The 22,183-nt window shown below is 34.3% G+C and overlaps 1 protein-coding gene across 5 annotated transcripts in view; it reads right to left on the bottom strand.

Moving 5' to 3' along the window:
* The window catches only part of LOC148167524 (Kv channel-interacting protein 4-like), a 75,097-nt gene that overhangs the window by 2,250 nt on the left and 50,664 nt on the right, over positions 1-22,183 (bottom strand). For all 5 annotated transcript variants that reach the window (XM_088048050.1, XM_088048048.1, XM_088048049.1 and 2 more), the window contains 3 exons: positions 15,646-15,770; positions 15,012-15,081; positions 6,832-6,902 (listed from right to left, as the gene is read on the bottom strand). In XM_088048050.1, the coding sequence (XP_087904176.1) occupies positions 6,832-6,902; positions 15,012-15,081; positions 15,646-15,770 (266 nt within the window). The remainder of the gene's footprint in view (positions 1-6,831; positions 6,903-15,011; positions 15,082-15,645; positions 15,771-22,183) is intronic.

Here is a 22,183-nt window from a genome sequence, read left to right as displayed (position 1 = left end):
TAGTTCCAAACTTTGACGAAATGAAATTGAAAACTAACTTGATAAAACAGTATTTTTTTCTCAAATTTTGAAGACAATTTGCATTAAATCTAAAATAACAACTGAGATATTTTTAACACATTTATATTGAAGAAACAATAAATTAGGGGTTGATATCACAAACCCTCACAATTAACTAAAAATTACATTTTTAAGGCGTCGCGACGCCAAAACTATCAGTGATTAAGTCAATTTTTTGCGTCAGCTTCTAGAGCTTTGTCAACTGTGGCCGTATGCAAATTTTCAAAATTTTATCTTTAAAATTAAAGACGATTTTGGGGGTGGACACAAGTGTTGCCGGACCCTGTATAATAGCTCATTTTACAGTTTTCTAAAATCTACCAGATCATAGATTTTTGAAAACTTTTAGAAATATTTAAAAAGTTTGACATTTCGACTTTTCTACAATGCGAAAACAAAGTTTTTGTTGATGCGGAACTGATTGAGGATTTGGGTGTCGTCTATGCCTACCAGTCATTAAAATATAATACATATATAGAGTGATTTGCGAAATTCATTCTTCGAATATAAGACGCACTTATTTACCTGATTTTACACCCCGAAAATTCTAGTCCAAATTTCAAAAAATCCGAAATCCCGAAAATTTTAGTCCAGATTAAAAAAAAAAAGCGGCTACGCCTCGGTTTGTATACTACTTTATTCACAATACCTATAATGGCTCACTTTACAATTTTATAAAATCTACTAGATTATAGATTTTTAAAAATTTTTGGAATTAAAAAAGTCACAATAATGACTAAAATTTATAATGGTTTGTTGTCGAAAGAAATTGAGGTCTTATAATCGATAAAATCAACTCTAACGAACCGAAATAGGAATAAAATTAGTAATTTAATATTTTTGAAGTAAAAAAAAAATCCAAATTTGGTGTCTCGAAACAGGCATTCGTCTTATATTCGAGGGCGTCTGAAAATTTCAGTGTCAAAAGGCCCCAAACTTTTCAAAAAAAGCACTTGAGTGCCCCAAAGTTTGGGTTAGTGTCAAAAATTCTATAAGATGGCACTTTTAATTGTGGTGTCGGAGCCGTACCGCTAAAAATTTCGAACTATCGATAACATAATCTGACGATGTGATTTGAATACGTAATTGGCATAAGTTGCCACAGGTGTTCAAAACGACGGTATCGTGTGTTGCTAAATATTCAGGAGCAAGTTGGCGTGCCTGCAACAGGTTTTGTTTGCCTGTTTGAGTGCTCATAAACAGGACTGTATTTGATGGCACGCAGTTCCAACCGAATATAATCCAATATTGATTGAAAGTATGTAGTTGTCCAACATACATCTACTTTTTAAATTATCTCGAAATTGAAATCACACCGCATAAACTTTAAAACGAACTTAAACGATCCATCATTTTATCCAAGCGGGCGCAACAATGTGATTCAAATTATTTCGTACTTCGGACTTCTTCACGACTTTTTAAACAGATCCGGGATTAAGCGGAGGAAATAATACTGGAAAATTCAATAAAAAGAGATTGTTTTTGTTAGATTTTTACATTAAAGGACCGCCTGTCATTCTTTCTGCACGGTTGGCAGAACTGCGACATCACTGCAGGGGTTGAAATGCAAATTTCAGTTGATTTGTGAACATTAGACAGAAAGTGTCCACCATCCTGGTCTAATTAACGACGAATCGAAAATCTGCCGGTAGAAATATAACAAGAACTGGTGCTGGTGACACACTGATAAATGCGTCTAATGCTTCAGATTTTTTAGTAGATTTAATGTTTCTAATCTGAGGTTCCCAGAATCCACAAAAACTTTTAAGATAAAAGTGGTGGATGCGCCACATCTCCAGTATTTTTGAATTTTTTGACAAATAAGTGCAATAAATAAGAAATTAAAATAAACTCCTTTCAGCTGCTTTTTACAACAATAACTGATCAATAATAAAATAATTTATCACAAGGGATGAGCGGAGTTTGTTGTTCAACAACAAATATTTCTGTGGCGTTATCTCTTCCAGTAGGATGCTGTTCTTTTTTAAATAGGTCGAAAGTCTGATAACGCTTGAATATATCGAGTTAAATTCTAGAATATGCTAAATCTTCTCATGACATTGTCCTGAACTTCATAAACAGAAAAGTAAAATTTCCTTCTATTTGTTCTAATCCTGTTTCGTTGAACTTTGATAACATTTATCAGATCGAGAATATTCCAGTCAGGAAATTTCGGGTTCAAAGAATGATCGTGTTTTCTCGATAAGACGGTGAAAGGGAAACTTCATTTTTAAAAATTGTTTAATTAATAGTCCATTTGATACATTAATTACAAAGTTGGTGACATGCATTATGAACGAAATTTGCCAAAGACAAAACCGGTCGAGATACCACGATGCTGTCTAAAAGGTTATATCTAATCTCGAGGTGTTTGACCGTTGACATTTTCATTTCTAGCCATAAAAAACTGTTTAGAACCTAGGATTAGATCTCTGAAAATAACTGTTAATCGATGCGACATCGTGTTTAATTAAACGTGATCGGACGCTTTTAGATCTCGTTCCGAAAGAAAGCGTGCAGGTGCATAATACATGCGATTGGGGTGTAAACAAAAATACCCTTATTAGTATAGGCAAAATCACGAACCTAATGAAAACAAGGGGAACGAAAAATAGCGCGGTGATTGGATCGGAATGAAGAACATGCTATTAGGCACAAACCAATATGTAAATCGTATTTTGTAACAGATTAATTAGTGGTTTGTGGTGTAATCATGCCATGATGATTGGATTGATAATGACAACGAATCGTGATTTTTAGTTCCCAACTTCCGACGTCAAATCAGCTTCAGGTCTCATATTTTAGAATATTTAAATTCAACTCTGTGCGGCCCATTTTCGGACATATAGATTTTAAAAATCATGATAAAATATGCTTACGTCATCCGCCTTTTAGACCTGATCGATGAGAGTTGTTTTTGCACTGTATAAATTTTACAACATATGCAAAGCTCGAGCCGATTTTGCCTGCGCACGAGCTTCAAATTTTGAATTTAGTTCTAGTATTAATATACTATGGATAAAATTAGAAAAGACCTCGCTAAGATGACATTTGACGCTTCCAGAATTAATTACAATCGGATGTCGCATTCCATTAAAAAATGATCAATTTCACTTAGTTTTTTCTTTTTACGAAAAAACGATCAGTAACACGTTTAATCACTTTAAAATTGATTAAATTAGGGCGTTTCAGTTACAGGGGTGGTAATAAGTCAAAGGCCGATTCACAGAATACAATTGGAGAAAAATTGAAAATGTCGGTTTGTACAATATCGGGAACCCGCTGTCGTTAGTCTTCCTGGAAGAAATGGTTTGAGACATCTCTAATTGATTTTCTAGAAAATAAACGACCTCTCTTACAAGCCATTTAAAATTGTCCAAAACGGGAACAAGATTAATTACGGTAGAGTCAAGGTATGTGTAAAATCAGCGCAATTACACTGTTTCTGAAACATTGAACGTTCATTATTTAATGGAGCTTAAAAAGTATTGACTGTTTAAGACTGTAATTCACGGATTTGGACAGCATATAAAGTTATTTAATCTGATTTTCTTACTCGGAATTTGAAATCGTCATCGATAAATTTTTTCCTGTAACAACCAACATATTGAACGCCGCTGAAAACGTTGCCAAAGAAGAACAAATGCGAATATAAATTCGTGTGTAGACATTCCGGAATTAAAGCACTCCTCGTTTATTAAACCTGTAAAATATATTTAGGTAAATGGTAACAGGAACTGAAATTTTCCAAACACAAGACATCTGATTATGGTTTTTATTAAATATACAAATGTCTTCCCCATTTCTCTCTTTCTGTCGTCGATAATTTAAAAGCTATTACTCTACCTACATTCAATATGCTAGTGCTTTTCGGAGCGCCACACTCGCATTAACCAAACTAGCCGAAATTATAGAGGGTCAAACGCGCCATTTGATAAAGTTCAAATGATGATGCTTACAAACGCGTTAACAGGTTGTTCAGTTTGAACATGCAAAGGGTTGGGGATGTTTGGTCCAACAATACTCCCGATATAATTCAACAAATTTCAACCAAAAAACTTGTCAACTGCATACCCTAGTTGCATATTGTCTACACAATATTTATTCGTTTTGCAAACAATGTTGTGTAGCTGTAGGCGTAACTTCCTCGCTATTCATAGATTGAAGTCGTGGATTATTTTTTGTAGTCCATGCTGTCACCATTTCCCCTACCCACTCTGATTTATAATCCTTGCAAACAAATTAAGTCAAGTCCTGTCAAAGCTTAGCCTTTTCCAACAATGTGTGCAAAGGCATCCACAGCTTAGAATCGTAGCGTGGAAAATTTCAGCCGCGACGATAAATCTAGATTTCCCAGAATAAGGGAACAAACAAAAGGTGCGTTTTCACGTTGAAAAATTTTTTTGAATTACCACCACCCATCGAAATGTAAAGTAGTAAAGTGTGCTTAATTCAAGCAAAATAAGCGATTTTAATTTAGAAACGTCGGGAATGGAGCGTGTCAAAACCAGAAACTATTTACCCAACAAGTTAGCTCGGAAAAATATTGTATTTTCATTGGATATTTACGGGGAAGTTGAAAATAATTTTAAACATACCCTCGCAAGAGAAATAGGAAAAGTTTTTAATGATGGAGAGCGAATCAAGTGCAGCGGGTTCTCTTTTATTTGTTGGTATTCGTTTCAATCTAATTTTTCGACAAGGGACTGCGCAAAAACTATTCGAGCAAATTGTATTGTGTTTTTTGCAAGAAATCAATTACTGGTATTTCAATTTCAATGAAATGGTCGTTTAATTAACAATTTGGAAGTTAAATGTTATTTTTATGCGACTAAAGGGCACGATGACGTTCTTTTAAAGTAAATAACATTCAAAGTCAACATAAGAAAGACATTTGGCAATTTCCTGTATTGACATAACTGAATGGTGTCCGCGCTTGGCAAGTCTTTGACTTCGATAGACGAGTTATAAGTTGTTTTAAGCGTCTGGTTTGTATGCACGGTGGCAGCCACTAATTAAAGCGATTTGTAACAAAGCGGACACCATTTGGTATAATTCAAGTTTGGTGGTTGACAAAGCCACAACGCATAAGTTACCGCCAAGGGATTTCGTACGCATTGCGTTCGAGTATTATCAATTCGCATCGTTCCGGGAAGTAGTTTTATTATCTTCTCGAAGAAGAAACAAGAAGAGCGAAATTTACTGACCACATATAAAGTAAACAGAAATGTTTAATAAGGCAGAACGTCTCCGGACGATTTTGAAAACATCGTGGACAGTTAGATATTCACTTTATGTTGATGCAAGCATAGAACAATAGAAGCACCAGAGCAAGGACGTGATATCTGCTACCTGTCTTGTCGCAAATCACATGAATTATGCAGCACGTCGCTTTGCGCTATTATTAACATATTGGCTAAAGGTCACGCTTCTAAGGTCCCCAGTTTGTGGTTAATGAAAGTTTGCTATTACGTTCGAAATTTGAAGTTGCGATTCAAAAGGACGGCCGAAAAAAATACCACAAACCGCGTTCAGCGTGGCTAAGAACGGAATGATGTGAAGCGTCAAGCGCACCCTCTGCTATTAATAGAAGGAATCAATATACCTCGACGCGACCCCGGCGTCAACGCTACCCCACCAACCATTGCCAAGGACAAGATAATGCAGGTGAAAGCATCCATGATGCACCTTTATTCAATCTCGCGGAACTGACGTCACGGCACTACAAAGACATGGCGCGCCTCAAGGATCTGCTTCAGCCCCCCATTTGTTATATTATATGTATAGTAGTTTGTTTTAATTTTAAATAAATGTCAGGATACCACTCTAATTAATTAAAACTGCAAAATATCTATAATTGTATCAATATTTTACAATTACATGTGTTAACAAATTGCGAAACAAACAGATCCGCCGCTTTAAATGCACACATCCCTTTGAAGTCCGACCCGATTCATAATTGAGCGTCGAATGTGCATCACACGAAATTTAATTTGACAGATGATGGGTGTGAAGTCTTCTTTGATCCCAGACCACAAAAGCTTTCCCTTAATTAAAAATCCGAAAGTTTTTATTGATCCCTTTTCAAATGGAGCTCTACTTTTATCATTCTGACAAATTTGTTTTAAACGTTTGATGGTTAAAAAATTAATTCTTGCCGCCTGAGGAATTCAAGTAGATCCGCTTATTATATATTTCATTTTATAACTCCATTATTTCGATCAAAAGTGAAAAAACTGGCACGCGAACATTTCAGAGCGATGATACGACCCTGGAGAATAACAACGGAACTGCTACCTGTAAGAATGTGAGCGAATTTTCTCCCTAATCCGCAATTAATCTTCCATTATTAGAAATTCTGTGAGCGGCTGTTCTCAAAATAGCCAATTTTATATTTGTGCGCTTTTCCACTCGGTTAAATTTTAATCATGGCTTATCCTACTAATTTTTTTTCAGAAATTATCTAGACTAGATTGATGTAAACACTTCGGAAAGTTTTTTTTCGAAAATCTCGAGTAAACCTAACCCGAAAGGTCGTAACCCGTCGGCTTAATCGTGAATAATAAATATTTATCGAATGAAACGGCAATGGTCGAGTGTCACAGAGACGTTCTAATTGTTTAATCATTTTGCTAGGGTATAATTATAATTGCGATTTTAGATAGGAGTACTGCGGGGGTCAAGTCGTGATCGATGTCATCGCGTCTCAAATTGATAACTTCGATCACAGGGTCACATTGTTTGAAGAGATAAAATTGCCTGGGAATTTACCTCGAAACTAATTTTGCCAGTTTGCTTTTGCTTGATTGTGTTGAAGACGTAATGAGCGTAGTTCGTTGCATCTGAAACAAAAACAGCAACAAATTATTTCAAATTGTGACGGCAAAATTGAATTGAAAAGCAGATTTTTGGAATATTATTGGCAGATTTCAGGCTTTGGGGGCGGAAATACCATCGTATTAAAATCGAATTGTGTTATAACAATCTGAAGCCGATTTGAAATTTTTATTAATTTAAAAAAAATCAGGTTTATAATTTGCCGTTTATTATTGGTAATCAGGCTGCAGCACACGTCCACACATTGAATGTTTTTGACTTTTGTTGTGTTTAATGCTTTTAGTGGAATTATCCACGTAATTATTGGGATTCAATGATAATAAATAAAATAGAACGAGCAGAATTTATCCACATCCAATGAAATAATTCGAATTAAATGAAACCCACCGCAAATTACTACATCGATTAATTTAAACTTCTAACTGGGCCTCGATTTATTTGAATAGGCTCCATCTATTCGCGTTTTAGGGCAAGCAGTTTTTCGCGAAGTGATCTTCCTGCCATCTGTACATTTTCTAATTTAAAGTTTTATGTACAATTGGTTGCATAGTGTTCGTGTTCGTGTTCAAATGTGATTAATCTTAAGAACTATTCATCAAGCGTACAACACACATACTCGTATGTACGCCTTAATTGATTACACTTAAGTGGAGTCCCACAAGACATATGTTACCAGTTGAATTAGTTCAAGATAGGGTTAACAACAATTAAGTAAGTCTCAACTGGGACTTGGATTAAAGGGAAATCATTTTTTATAACCAGTCAAAAATGAAACTGAAATTGAAAATTGCATAGTGCTGCAGTCATGTGTCATTTTGTCATCGACTGGACTGACGTGTTGTGTAAATCCGAATTTATTACTGGCGAAACTCGTAAATTTATAGCTATAAAATACATGATGAAAACACCAAAACCGAGATTTAAAAAAATGTTAATAATCTCTAAATAAACAAAACGAAGAATTCCACTGGGAGTGAATATTACACAGCCCAGTCCGTGTTATTTTGGAGAAACTCACATTACAATGTAATTTTACGATTCCTATTCCAGTCCCAACTTGATTATAGTTTATTCTTCTGTTTTCAGTTCCGAGCTTTTTCAGTGTAGTGTCATTATTGCGTATTATGAAAATATCCATCGTCAGCAGTTTAAATACTTTGGAGTTGACACGAGTCGATTTCATAAATCATTTCCAAGAGATAAGACCTGAAAAAACTGCTGGTCGAAAAGGCCTAATTTTGAAGCCATTATCCTTCCTCCTGGCGCAATTCTCACCGTCTGAATTTTATCACTCTATTCCTTCTCGCATAAATAACTTGGCAGGGAAATTTTAAACGCCGTCAATAAGAAAACACGATTGTCTGGACAAGAAATATGACACAAGCTCGAAAAAAAGCAAATTATTATTTACGTTTTTGCACAGATAGTAAACAGAGTTAGCAAATCCCTTCGTCGAATTCCGCCCGATTTTACTGATGCTTTTTATGAGCGTTTGAAGATTACTGGATGAAAACGAGATCTCTAAAAACCCGTGTTTGCCTCGAAGAAAATGAAAACACTGCTTTTGGGGTGGCCGCAGTGGATGCGTTAACTAGAATTAATTATGAAAATCACAGGCAAACTTTCCTATTTTATCAACAAAAACGTGACATTTTCTTCGGTAATATTTTCGATTATTTAGCGTGGTGAAAATTTGAAAAGCTGAACAGGTGATGAATTTTTAAATTAACTTCTAAAAACTTTGATGAAAAATCTTCGGAGATGGGACATTTTCTCACACCTAAAATCTATCTGACTTTTATAGTGCGCCTCGAGCCATTTTCAGTATGCTTCCAACAAAGTTTCAAAGGCAGTAAGTTACATGATCGATTGACAACTTCAGCAGTTTGAACTCTACAATGTCTTCGCTTTTAACAAATCAAACAACAGCCCATCTTGGCTAGTAGGATGGAAACTTGCAATAAATAAAATGTATCCAATTACGTAAAGCCAATGTAAAATATTTCCTAGGGTAAACAAACTTTCTATTTCCATTTCTGGAGTTTTACAAGGAACCAAACCGCTGTTATAAAAAATCTCGATCGTAAATAGCTCCCTGGAGAAAAGGTTTTGTGAAATACCACGATTTTATTTTTCGAATGATAAAGATTTTTATTCCCGCTGATTTCATTTAATAGTGCTGAGCTGAGCTTTCAATAGTCACATTTTAATTAAGTAACGGAATACTTAATAAATAAGACGAGATTAAAAAAGTTGTTAGAAAGTGGTGAACCAGGTAGTCCAATTTGAATCCACCACGATGTTTATGGAGTGAATATACAGCAGAAAATTACACAGAAGTTTCGTTTAACTTTGACTATAAACGAGTATAAACAATGATTTAAATTTTGCACGTGCACTGAGTTCTGTATTATGTCTGTTTACATTATGAGCCTGAAAATTTCCTTAAAAATGAAAATATTTGTGTGGAGATTCTTGAAGATATTGGTGCATTTTGTATGTTTCGTTTCGAAAATTGTTTGGGTAATATTTTTACAATAAAATAAGTATGTCGTTTGTTATAACATATGTAAGTGAATAAAGAACTATAAATACTTAAAATACGAACATGATGGGAATTTGTACACATGATACGTAGCTGTCTTGGTGATTGAATAAAAATTGGGTTTTACTTCAACCTCCAGCGAGTTTTCATCGTATTAGCAATAAAATAGTAATGCTTGTCGGGGTGACATTTGATACTAAATTGAGAATAGAATATTTCAATAATATTACCTCTGTCGGTTTCGTGAATCAATTAATACACATCTCAGCGATGTCACAATTCCTTTGTATCCTATCAAGTTTATTAAGATAATTATATCAAGTCCCCTGAGGTGTGTTTTGTATTATAATAATCCCCATCGTGAAATTGAGCGTAAATTTTTCCAAGGGTTGATTCATACTTGGTTGTCCCACAAGATTGTGATAAGGTTCACGACTTTTCATTGGATTCTTCGATTATTGACATGTCTATTGTTCCTTTTTAGGTCAACAAATATTTCTTTGTGACCTCCGTTACGAAATGGTTGTATTCTCGTTTGTTTGTCCTTGGATTTAGTGTTTCTCGGCTGGAGAAATTATCCCTTTCGAATTTAATTTTATCGTTATGTGCTTACAAGTGACGCCTTTTCGTTGTTCCGTCGTGCAAATAAAAACAAAACGAGTTCAGAGAATCACATTTAATAAATTGAAGAGCCAATACGGTTATAATTTTATGATAAAATGTGAAATAGCGTTAAATTGATAGCCGTCATCATGTAGTGTATGAGCTGATAACGCATATTCCCTAAAGTGCACGCTGCGTTGAAGTGCTTTCGGTGTTACGGAACTTAACAGGATTTCAGAACTAAAGCTCTATCTTACGAGCAAGTAGAAACCTTTTGCGTCACGAACTTAATATATTTCTTTCCACCCTTTTTTAATTAAACACATCAGTAGTGTTCATTTGCAGACATTCTTATATTTCCCTAGGAGTTTAAATAATTACTCATTCCTAAATGCAACGTGCAAGTTCGCCTAAATAAATTCAACGCAAACGAGAGCCGAATTTCTACGAGCTCAGATTTAGAGATAAAAAACAGTAAAATAGTTAGGTACGAACTTATTTTCGTTTCCGCCTGTTAACGGCATTTTAAAAAATTCAAAAGTAGCCAAAGATCATCACACTAAAATAAAATTTTTATTTATTATACTCTCAAATCTTTTCGGAATTAATTGTCATTCAAGCCATCATTACGTTTCCAGTAAGGAGAAGAAGTAATTAAAACATCCCAACAGCATCCTAATTGCGTACTTGTGGGGATTTAATCGTGTTAATTTTGTTTACGCTGGGAGCTTAAGTCTGGCTGATCCTGAGATGTTCTTTGAGTGCGAAAGGTCGAAGTGATCTTCTCGATGTTGCAGTCTTTCCGTGTGCTGTTTTGCTCGATTCTCTTTTCGTTTGATGAGATGGTTGAAGATATGCTTATCTTGGTCTGATATATGATGCCAAATAACATGTCAGGTCAAGGAAAGCAACTTTGCATAGGTTTTACAGTCACCGCCATGTTGTAAAATGGCCACTGATAAACCACGCGCTGCATTATTTATTATAAACGCAAACAAGTCAAACATATGCCAAGTCACATGTTTACATGCATGACTGTTTTCTTTAGAAAAAAGCGCGTCGAACTCTAGGGACTAGCAAGTTGTGCGTCAAGTTTTGGCTTTCAATCTTATTGATTTATAAAAAATAAAAAAGATATTAAAAGCTGGAGATTCAAGTTTGGAACGCAATCAAACTAAAATTGGAACGGTTTTAACAACGCCAATATCGGCAGACACCCTTAAAAGCTTCTTGGATGATTAATCACTTTGTTAATCAATCAAAGAATGATTCGAAACAAGTTGATGGAGTCTTATATATACAAGCGAGTTCGATCTCGAGCTTTATATGTTGCTGCGGAGCTTCACTGCGTTAGATTCGGTTAACAATTAACGATGTTGTTAGCGCTACGAAAAACTTTGAGATTTATAGCAGTAGTTAAGATTGTATCAATAGGGGAAGATATTCTGGTTCAAGTACCTCGAATAATTGTGGCTGAATTGAGGGGTGTATTTCATATTTCAACACAAAGCGCTGTGTAAACATTATGTTTTAAGTGTTATTAAATATTGACACTCTATCACTGAAGAATACCTGCGCTGAGAGTAACACGATCATATTTCTACGCCACTCATTGTGCATAAAATTGAAATCCGTGTGTAGATTTACGCCAATGCATAACTTTCACTCGTTCGTTTCGTTTTATGGAAGCTCTGGTTTCTCTAAACTCGTTATTTTCTCACAGACAGTGTCGAATCGTTGTTCGTTAAGCCGCATGGTTTTAGTTTCAAAGACACTGCATTAGCGTACACAAAAAAAAAAACTCTCATTATACTCGCGTAGCCAATCAGGAATTATGTTCTGATTAAGTCTCATTAGACTTAATGTAGCTACAAATTCTGTGTTGAAAGTGGATGCATATTCATTAAGAGCAACAGTTTTGCCATTTGCATGTTTAAGATCATTATCTTGGAACGCGCTGTTTACACAAGAAAATTAATAAATCACAAAGCAGAATAATTATGTTTTCGATAATAGTCTTCCGGATGCACTTTTACCACTGCAAGTGTGATAATCAGCTTATAGAGGTTCGTTAAGAAGATTATGTGAGCAAGTTTTACGATGCGAAAATTGGGTTCTATTAAAATTAGTGTAAGGGTCAAACGATAATATTTGTTCCAGTTAATTATTGATTTAACCGACTCCAATAACTTACAATAACAATAATGAAGACATAACGGTTAAATTTTGAATTATTTTTATGTTGCAACAATCGCGTGGAAATTAACGATTTGCATTGTTAATAACCATTGGAATACACTAAATTTCAAAACTTCATTCCAAAACTGTTTGTTCGATTTACTAAATAAATCGAGTGTAATTAACAAAATTCAAATCTCTCTTGAGTATTTTCCATAATTTGAATAAAATGTTACAAAAACCAATGGTTTAGATAATATTTACTGATTACCACATTGAGAGAACTCTGGAAGGGCCAAGAGGTTGGAAGGGATTCAATAAGAGATGAGGTTATCGTTATCAAGTGCGAGCCGGAAACTGAAGTTCATTACCTCAAAATTACAGTTGCCATTATAAAAAAATATATTTGGTCGGAAATTGTATTAAATTATGATTGAAAGTACATTTTAGATTTGACAGTTTTACAAGAGAGATTCGTGGGGCTATGGATTTCAAAAATGTATTTTGTAATACGCGTGTTACAGCTTGAAATAAATTCCACGAAAAATAACTAAATTGTGTACGCTTATTTCAAAACCATAACAATAGTTAATAAATTGTCTACTGATTCTGAATCCAAAGCGCGTTTTGCTTCAATAGGTCATAATTCAGAGATATTTGTAAAATTAGTTTTTTTAGTACACTGCGTTTACTTTTGTTTTTTCGGTTTTTCTTAAAAACTCGCAAAATCATTAAACCTATCTACATCAAAGATAATTTATTGGATCAATTCTTGGTGTTGACAAATTATTAAAATTTTAATAACTATCTACATCATTAAATAAGCTTCTCAACAAACTAAGGAAGTCACCGGGAGAGTTAGTTTTTGCTGAGATATTTGAGAAAAACTGATAAAAATTTCAAAAAACGAACGCTTTTAAAAACTTGTTGATCCTTATTTGCATAGTTCGAAATTGATACTTTGATTTTCTAATGTAATTACGTCATAATAAAAGTTAAGATCTCTGCTTTCTAATACGGTATTAAACACATTATTAAGTCCTTTGGAAGTTACATGACAAAGAAGATGGAGAGATTTTTTGGAAAAATTCACATTTTGTTAACTTTCGAAGATTTTACAAAATTCACAAAATTGTAGTTTTTTATAAACCTCGCGTTTCTAAATGATTTCACAGTTCAGAATAAATGATCATAGAAAAAAATTAGCCAGCAACTGTTAAAAAGTTGGTGAAATATTTTATATTTTAAATATTTTTTCGTATTTTAATAATAATTTAATTTTTTCGCCCCAAATGAAATGAATTATACTGGGACTGCGTTAGCATTAAAGTCATTTTGAACTTAAAATATGTGTCTTGAAATTAGCATCTTGTAAACAATGGCATTAATTTTTTAATGAAATTGACAAAATTTAACAAAAAATTAATTTTTTGAAAAACTTCTCATTATTTATTCACCTGCAACTTCTAAGCGATAAGAAATTGCAATATATTTGTCAGCGCGTCGAAAAGGCAAAATATAAGTCTTTTCAAGACTGGATTATAATGAAAAATCGATGTAATAATTCTTGAAACAAAATTGCATATGAAAATCATTAAAAACTGTTTTTTTGAGACGTGAGATCGGTTTTTTAAAAATATAATGGAAAATACTTATCGTTGCTATGAGTTTTATAGGTCGATGGAAATGTTATTAAATTGGCTTTTCAAAACATGGTGAGCAAATCCATAACTCTACAAGTTTTTAAGAAAAAGTGACGAAAATAAATCTTTAATTTTTCAAGAATATCTCTGAATCCGGACCTGTTGGAGCAAAACGAACTTCAGATTCGGAATCAAGAGGAAATTTGTTCACTAGTGTTATTAAATAGGTAAAAACACAAATATCAGAGCAGTTTCAACAATTGTGTTGAGATAATTTCATAAATCGCATCATAAACAGAGAAATTTTCAAATACCTACAGAAAAATGGTGGATGCGCCAAATAATGTTTTTCAGAATGAAGTTGTGCGCAACTGAAATGATACGAATTTGTATATTCCTTTCAAATATAAATACAGAATATCTCCAAACGAAAGAAATAATGCCGAACCTCATGATCCGTAAAAAGTAATTCGTTGGTCCTTACGCCCTATCAAAATATTTTATCGTCCCTCATTTATTTATAGAAAGGAGTTTTGTCTTGAGTTAAAGTTTCCGTGACAAAAACCAATAAAGTTTTAATTGCACTAGCATCGATGTCGGGCGGTTTTGATTGAATGCAAAACAATCGTCTAAAATGAACTGAGCTTTCGTCAACAGGTGAAAGTGGATTCTCTTCTTTTATGAGTTTATGAATCATCAGCCATAAATTGTAAAGTTTCCGTGTTCTGATCGTGAGATGTGCTCAAGTTATCAGATCGAACCCTCGCTATTCTCGAGAGGCAGGTTGTGCCACAGAAGATTGTACTTTAAACAATTGCTCTATAACCGTTGAAGTAACAGTTATAGGGTAATTTGTTAATTTAGTTGTTTTACAACCTGCTTCAATCAACATTAAGCGACTGATAGTATTCTCAGGAGAAACGATTGGACTGGGATGTGTCGTTACACGTTCAAGGTTTTCATAGTAATACAGAGTTGATATAGTGTAATATCTTTTTAATGCTTGTTTCTTTCATACTGGGTGATTCTAGCGCGCATTGTGCTTTTATGTTAGATTTATGTTGTTTTGCTTGTCTTATTATAGTCGTTGGGATGGTATCACGAAATCATTTATTAAAGCAAGTAATTGCAAGATATAAACTTACCGCCTAAAGGGAAAAATTGTGAGAATATGTGTTTGAAAGAATCTTCATCCACCATCCCAGTGGGGCATTCCTGCAAATTTAAACATTTTTATGTAACTATGTCACGGCTGGGTTAATAGAGAAATTGAAATGTAGCTTTTATTCTGTCAAGTGAGAACTATTTCAAGCAGTTTTGAAACAAAAGCCTTTCCGGTTCGGGAAAATAAACGAAAAGCTGCAGCTATAAACACGACAGTGTAAATGTGTATTTTTCTTAAGTTACTGATCGATATCTCACTAAGCTAATATTCGGAAGTTCGCCTTTACAAAGATGTAACATCCAAATTTGAATTTTATCACAAAGTTGGATACTACAGAATATGTTTAAGTTATTGCCATGCTTTTCGCTTTTCATTCCACAAAACGAACATTTGCATATGCAAACCACAATTGTCAAAGCGGATGTCGGAAAAGCTAGTTATCTTTGACAATATAATGTACGATGGCACTTGAACTTCGCGTAATTAAGCACAACCCACAACTACAATTAAATGCAGTACGACTCTTTACCATTCGCTTTAAGTTAAGACTGGTTTCAAATCCAAGAAAGAAGATTCACTTGGCAACTTTCAGTTCACTTGTTTTTATTACTAACCTGTTTGAATCCTCGGTACATTAACTGTATTTCTTTCCTTGTAAATTTCGTTTTCGACGCTAATTTTTGTAATTCTTCGGGTCTATACCTTGCTATGTGAAAATTAAATTCGTCCGATTCCTCATCTGAAACATAAAATTTCCTCAATCAGTACAGTTGAAATGTTTGATGGTGTTTTTGATCATGAAAAGCAGTGACTTAGAAATACGTTGTTGGTGGCCACTGGAAATGTTTCCCGTGGGAATTTATTGCATAAAAATCTCTGGAGCGATAAGTCGCACGCGGTCAATTGCAATTTATATTAGTTCGATCCAGAAACAGCTCAACAGTAAGTAATTTATGGGAATTGTATCTACATCGATCTATAGCTAAAACTACGTTTTTCATTTATTGATTGATTAACCTTATAGCATTGCTTTTATCCCATTATGAGAAGAAAACTAAATGATTAAGGACTCTTAAAAGACGGTTGATATTTTACCACCATCAATATTTTTGTGCAACAGGAAATTACACGCTTCCCTTATACTAGCATCGATTCCTCTCTGTGCTTTATGCGGAAGAACTTAGTCCTTTATTTTGCCCACAATACCAGAAATTTTGATACATTCAACGAGAAACCTCGAAACTATACAAAGCTAAAAACGTAACTTTATAACTTTACATTGGGAAAAGAATTATCTTGCTGGCTGCGGCAGTTTAATGATAATGAAACACTCCAAGCTTAGCACCGTCATAAAAACTTCAGTTTGTAAAAGCAGTGATTCTTACTAAAATTTCTAGAGTTATTCGAGGAAAAAAACTCTTTGCAGGGCTATGATTACTAAATGTGAAAATACCATTAAACTACCTTCCAATCGACATATTAAAAGTGACTTTGATGATCTCACTTTCCTTCCATTCAATTCGTCCTACTTCAGTTCTCGTCTCTGACAATCATAAATTTTCGTTACGTCGTCCTCACGTCCTTTAGCTATAAGTAAAGATTTATAGTTTCGAGACAAATGCACTGATTTCCGATGTACCGAACCAGATGCAATTTGCAAAGTAAATTATCAAATTCACGAACCGAATTAAAGTGAATGTGACATACGTGACCTAGCGTGAAATTCTCCATTTATTTAATATTTCGTTTTGTCTAATTTAGTAGTTCGCGACTGTATGCTCGTGATAAATGTATGTGCTTTTTCCAATAAAAAGCAGAAGACGGAGATTGGAAAACCAATCTGTGCTTTTTGGTGAAGGTGTAATTTCAGATTTGAGAGGTCCTGTCACTTTTTAGTAATACAAGCGTATTTATCAAAGCGAGAACTTTTGTGGGAAGCGTACAATAAAAGAAGACATTGCAATGTTGAAACTTGGCTTTTACAAGGCGTTTATTGTGGCTTGTGGGACGCACAAAGTTACTCTGGAATAGAATTCAGAGTTTACATACCACGGAGAAACGATCGAGTTGGGATAAAATGCTACACTCACACTGCACTTACTGTAATTACTCTTTACACGGGTGAAGGAAAAATGTCCCGATGTCACATTCCACGTGAAAGCGCACTAATACGATTATTTGTACCACTGAATGGGTCCGGATTTTACAGGTCGCAAATTACAGAAAAGTAGACGGGAATTTATCACAGTCCAAAATTGGTATTTACCAGATCGATTTTATTTTTGGATATTTAAATAGAAACCGGTTTCACAGAAATACATATTTGTCCCTTGGTTTTGCAGCGGCATTAACAAAAGGGCGAAACCTAAACAACTCGCAACCATAATTTAAAGTTCCCTCGATGATAATATTCACGTCCGTTTCTGGACCACTGCGCATTTCTACAGAATGATTTCAATGAATGTGTTGCAGCGGAATCTCAGCTTCGGGTTTCTGGACCTCATTTCACAGTTCAGAACTTGTTTATTAATAAAATTTCTATTTTTTAAGACAGATTGAGAAGTAGGAAAAATGGTGGATGCACCACGCTTAGTACTGTCATTTCATCCGTTCATAAACAATTTACTACAGTCCCAGTTTTTTCATGTTACAGTACTATTCTAATAATAATCTATCAAGTCTAAATTGTCATGTCAAGCGTTCATTTATCACGTTTCCGCGGTCTTAGTGACAGCATCAACTGAAATTTGTCGACCCTTGTTTGTCGTTTTGGATAGAACTAGCACTGTTGATCCCAATAAAAGAGATAGATCATGATGCGTCGTCACAACAGAATGGAATATGTGGGTCAATTATTTGTCCACCCTGCCAAATAGCCAATGGAAATTTCTAGCACAATCGTAGAAATGTAAACAGAAACAAATTAAATTTCATGGTAGTTTAATCAAACTTGAGTTTGATGGGAAGTTCGTTAACCTTACGATCATAAAATTAGGTAAACTAATAATGGTGCTATATTTTACATCGATTATACATTGCCGGTTAGGGTGTATCAGCAATTACAAATACTGTGGTGTTGCTACTATTAAAGTGAAGCAATAATTATGAGTTATTACAGTATTAAATCATTTACGACGCTAACAAAGCATTGAACGCAATTATTTTCAAATCGTTTTATAAAATCTACCTTGCGAGCGTGCCGGCCTAATTCAATATTGAGAAAAATTAAAAGGCGGAAATTTCTTAAGCTGGATGAATTCGTAATTGCCAATATCCAACGCGAAATAATAAGATCTTCAAAAGCCATTTTCAAAACGGAACACGAAGCCAGAACAGTTCTTGACCATACAGAAAGGTAAAATATAGATCAACCCGTAGGCGACATCCACGTCGTGATATTTCATATTTTAAAATACACTTCTTCGGCGAACTCAATCAATACAGCAGAAGACTCGATCACCTTGCGAAAGCACCCCAATATATTTTTTTTTGGCACGTATGGCTTGGATTTGACCTTTAACCACCATACAGTTTATTACCACGATTGTGGACAAGGCAGAAAAAGCTTTTGTTTTAAAATTCTAGTTCTTTTTTACGTAAATATCTGCACTTTAGTTGATGAGGTGACCACACCTAAAGATTCGGCAGTCACGAAAATAAAATGTGGTAACTTCAATATTCAAGAACTTCCATGTTGCTTTGTACGGAAAATGTTTAGATATGTTAAACAAAAGAAGGGATGTGTCAGGTCGATCGTCAGAGACAGTGAAATATGCGAAAAAGGAACGGACAGAAGAGTTAAATATATATTAATAAAGCTAAACATGTAAGTCGAATTTGTTCGTGACACTTTAGATTCTGCCACCGTCGGTGATATTTTAATTTGCATTGTGCAGACGTCATATTCTCTTAACTTCCATAAATCCTGAAGGAGCAGCGCTAGACTCCCTAAGGAACCGTAAGATTCTGACTTAAAGAAGCAATGCTTACTAAAACCGATTCCAGAAAGAAATTAAACGAGGAACACCGGCTGAGATTTTTTCAGAGAATCATTTTATTGAAATTACATTTTTCGGTATGCAAACTAATCTAAAAATGGATTTGTTTCAAGCACAATGAAAATACTGAAGTTAGTTTATAAATCAACTTTGACGTATTTCTGTATTAAGGATACCAAACTGCGGGAGAACTTCGTTGTAAAGTTAGAATTCTGTACACTTTTATGGAAACTGCTCAATTGTTAAGTTTCAAGGAGAAATTCTAGTAAGACTCTGCGAGAGCCTATTTAATAAAATTGTGCAGTAGATATAAACACGGGAGGGATAATATAATTTCGTCAATAAAGCAAGAAATTTTATTATGAAAATTATCCTCTGAATTTCTTGAATAACTAATTTACACAATAAGAAGAGCAATGAATGCAAACTTGTAAACGGCAATTTCAGGAGGAACTGATCTACAGAATTGAAGTGGAGGCTTTTATTTGAATTGGAACCGTTTCGTATTCACGTTAGGTTTTTGTGGGCATACAATATTAAAAATTTTATATTTTATTTATAATTCTTTGTCGGGTTGATGCGCGTAAACCTACATCACCCCAATGCAAACAATATTTATTCATAGGAATTTCCACATATACATCAATAAAATCCTCATATTTCTTCAAGTTTGACTGGTTTGGACGAAGCGGAAAATTGGAAGCAATTTAATTGAATGATTGACATGCGAATTAGACAAGCATGATATTCTAAAGCCATTTTAATTAAAAACAGTTTTATATTTAATTTAAAATGCAAATCTCATCTGCGCCGCGAAATAAAAATATGCAGGGCACACATTGTGCTGAAATGAAAGGTTTAAACTGTACCTCACAAGGGTCAATTATATAACGAGCTCGTCTGTTCCTGACACAGTTGGGAGCATTTGTTGCGTGCTGGCTCTGGAATTGTAAAAATCACACTAATGAGAGCGACAATTTTTCACTCACCACTCGTTGCCTTCCGACTATAGCCTTAAACTTGATGAATTACAAGTGAAAGAGTGAAAACCATAGAGAAGCCAGTGACCGGATTCGCTTTGCATTCACAATCCGAATTTTTATTTATTTAGTTTGATCTAGAAAATTCATTTAACTTGTCGCATACTTGCGAATTTGCCAACGCAATTACATATCTGATAGGAGCTTCAGTTCGGCTCAAGATTTATTAACAGCACAACTCGTAATCTCATCGCTTTGTTTTTATTATCGAAATTTCTATTATGCGAAGGTGTTCTGGCTTAGAAGCCAATCTTGCGGCTGTGATAAGCCTAATGTAATCAACCATGCGGGGACTACATCACAAATTAAACTCATTCATGCAAGATTAATGCGGATTAAAATGGTTTTGATTGAAAGGTTAAATGGCAAGTCTATGCAGACAGTTGGAATTTTGACATTGTGCTTATTAGTCCATTATAGCTCATTAGGGATTTCACAGTCAATTTCAAAATTTCGATGACTGAGGCCCGCAATTAACATCAGATTTGATTTGGAAGTTACAGCGAAGCTCTTTGGATGTCAAAGCTTCAAAACGGCCCCAAACTAGGTCAAAGTTAACTTCGTAAAATAAACTCGGTTTTTTGCGCGGACTATAAATAGTTCGATTTTAACACATTGTGTATGAACGAGCCTAATCCACCTGTACATGTTTATAGTCATTCTAAATAGCACGAATTTAATACTATTGTCAGTAGGTTAATCAAAAACAGTCAATAAAATTGTAAATAAATTAGTTGTGATCCAGCCAAATCTAAAACACATTAAATTAAGTTTTCAATTGTGAAGCACAACGTTTCCTGGAACCAAAATCTTGTTGTTTTATTTTTTTTGAGTTTCATTCACTGCACCAAAGTTTGTTCAAAAGCACTTGTACACTTGTATTTTAGTAGATACCAGAATGCCTTAAAATAACCACAAGAATTGCCGTGCCAAGTATAATTATGTTATGAAAATGATCTACAATAAAACAAATCTAATAAATTCACTTACGACTTTTCGGATTGTTTTCTGCTCTATTACCTTAGAAATTCAATTTAAATTTAAGAGTTCTTGTTTTAAAACCACAGTTATTAATTTTTCTCTCCAGTACTTGTTTCGTTATCTGCAGTCACATAACCATTTGATTGCTTCGGAGAATTAAAGGGGCGTTAAAAGCTCGTGAAAGGTGCAACCCCGAAACCTTTTTGACGTTAATAATAGGATAAACACTTAATTAAAAGCCCACCCAAAAGTCATAAAAATTTTTAATAGGCGTTTCGCTCAAGCCAGGGAAATAATGACCGTGACAATTTTAAGTTGTTTCAATTTGTGAAAATTTAAAACGCGATTTCGTTTGAAAATAATAGTCGTAATAAAACAGGAATGTTTTGAGAAACTCAATCAAAATTCGGCAGCTAAAGTAATTAACAAATCGCTAGAGTAATAACGAGGTTTTTAACGAGGAAGGCCTAATTTGAATGGAAGTGAGTTATTTGATGCACATAAAGTGCGAACAATAAACAGTTTATTCAATGATTGTATGAAATTATGTAAATGATGAATAAAAGCAGTTGACAGGACGTGGAGCAAAAACGTAAACTCCGCTAGTTTCGGGAGATAATGCAGAATTTATGTTAACGTAAATGAAATTGTTTAGTACAATGTTTAATCGCGTTGGCTTTACTAAGATGAAGGCAATAAATGAGACAATTATAACTTATCTATAATGGAGTTTTAGCCTATTTTTAAGTATTTCGGTCATTCTATTCATTACACTTTGTAGGGAAACAACATTATCCTCAACTGTCTAATTTAATATACACTGTTTTACGAACATAAACACAGATTTATGTCGTCTAGAATGTACGAACTTGCGGTAATGCAGAGCCCAACCCGACCAAAATGCACGATTTGGACAAAGTTTTACTTTTTGCATGCTGCAAACCACAAAATGGTTAATTTGTAGAAAATCTTATCTCGGATAATGCCAACATGTGAGGACACTTCTCCAACACTTTTTCAAGTAGTTTCTGAAATATACTACTTTTATTATTACAGTTTTTCCAATTACTATCAAACTCATTAAATGTCTCCAGCTTGCCACGGCCAATTACGAAGATCAGTGAATTACCAGC

This window comes from Gnatocerus cornutus, chromosome 10 (genome assembly GCF_029298725.1).
Source record: "Gnatocerus cornutus isolate USDA-ARS CGAHR chromosome 10, icGnaCorn1.1, whole genome shotgun sequence".
Lineage (NCBI taxonomy): Eukaryota > Metazoa > Arthropoda > Insecta > Coleoptera > Tenebrionidae > Gnatocerus > Gnatocerus cornutus.
The sequence above is the reverse complement of the archived record's forward strand: the minus strand, read 5'-3'. Positions and strand labels throughout refer to the sequence as shown.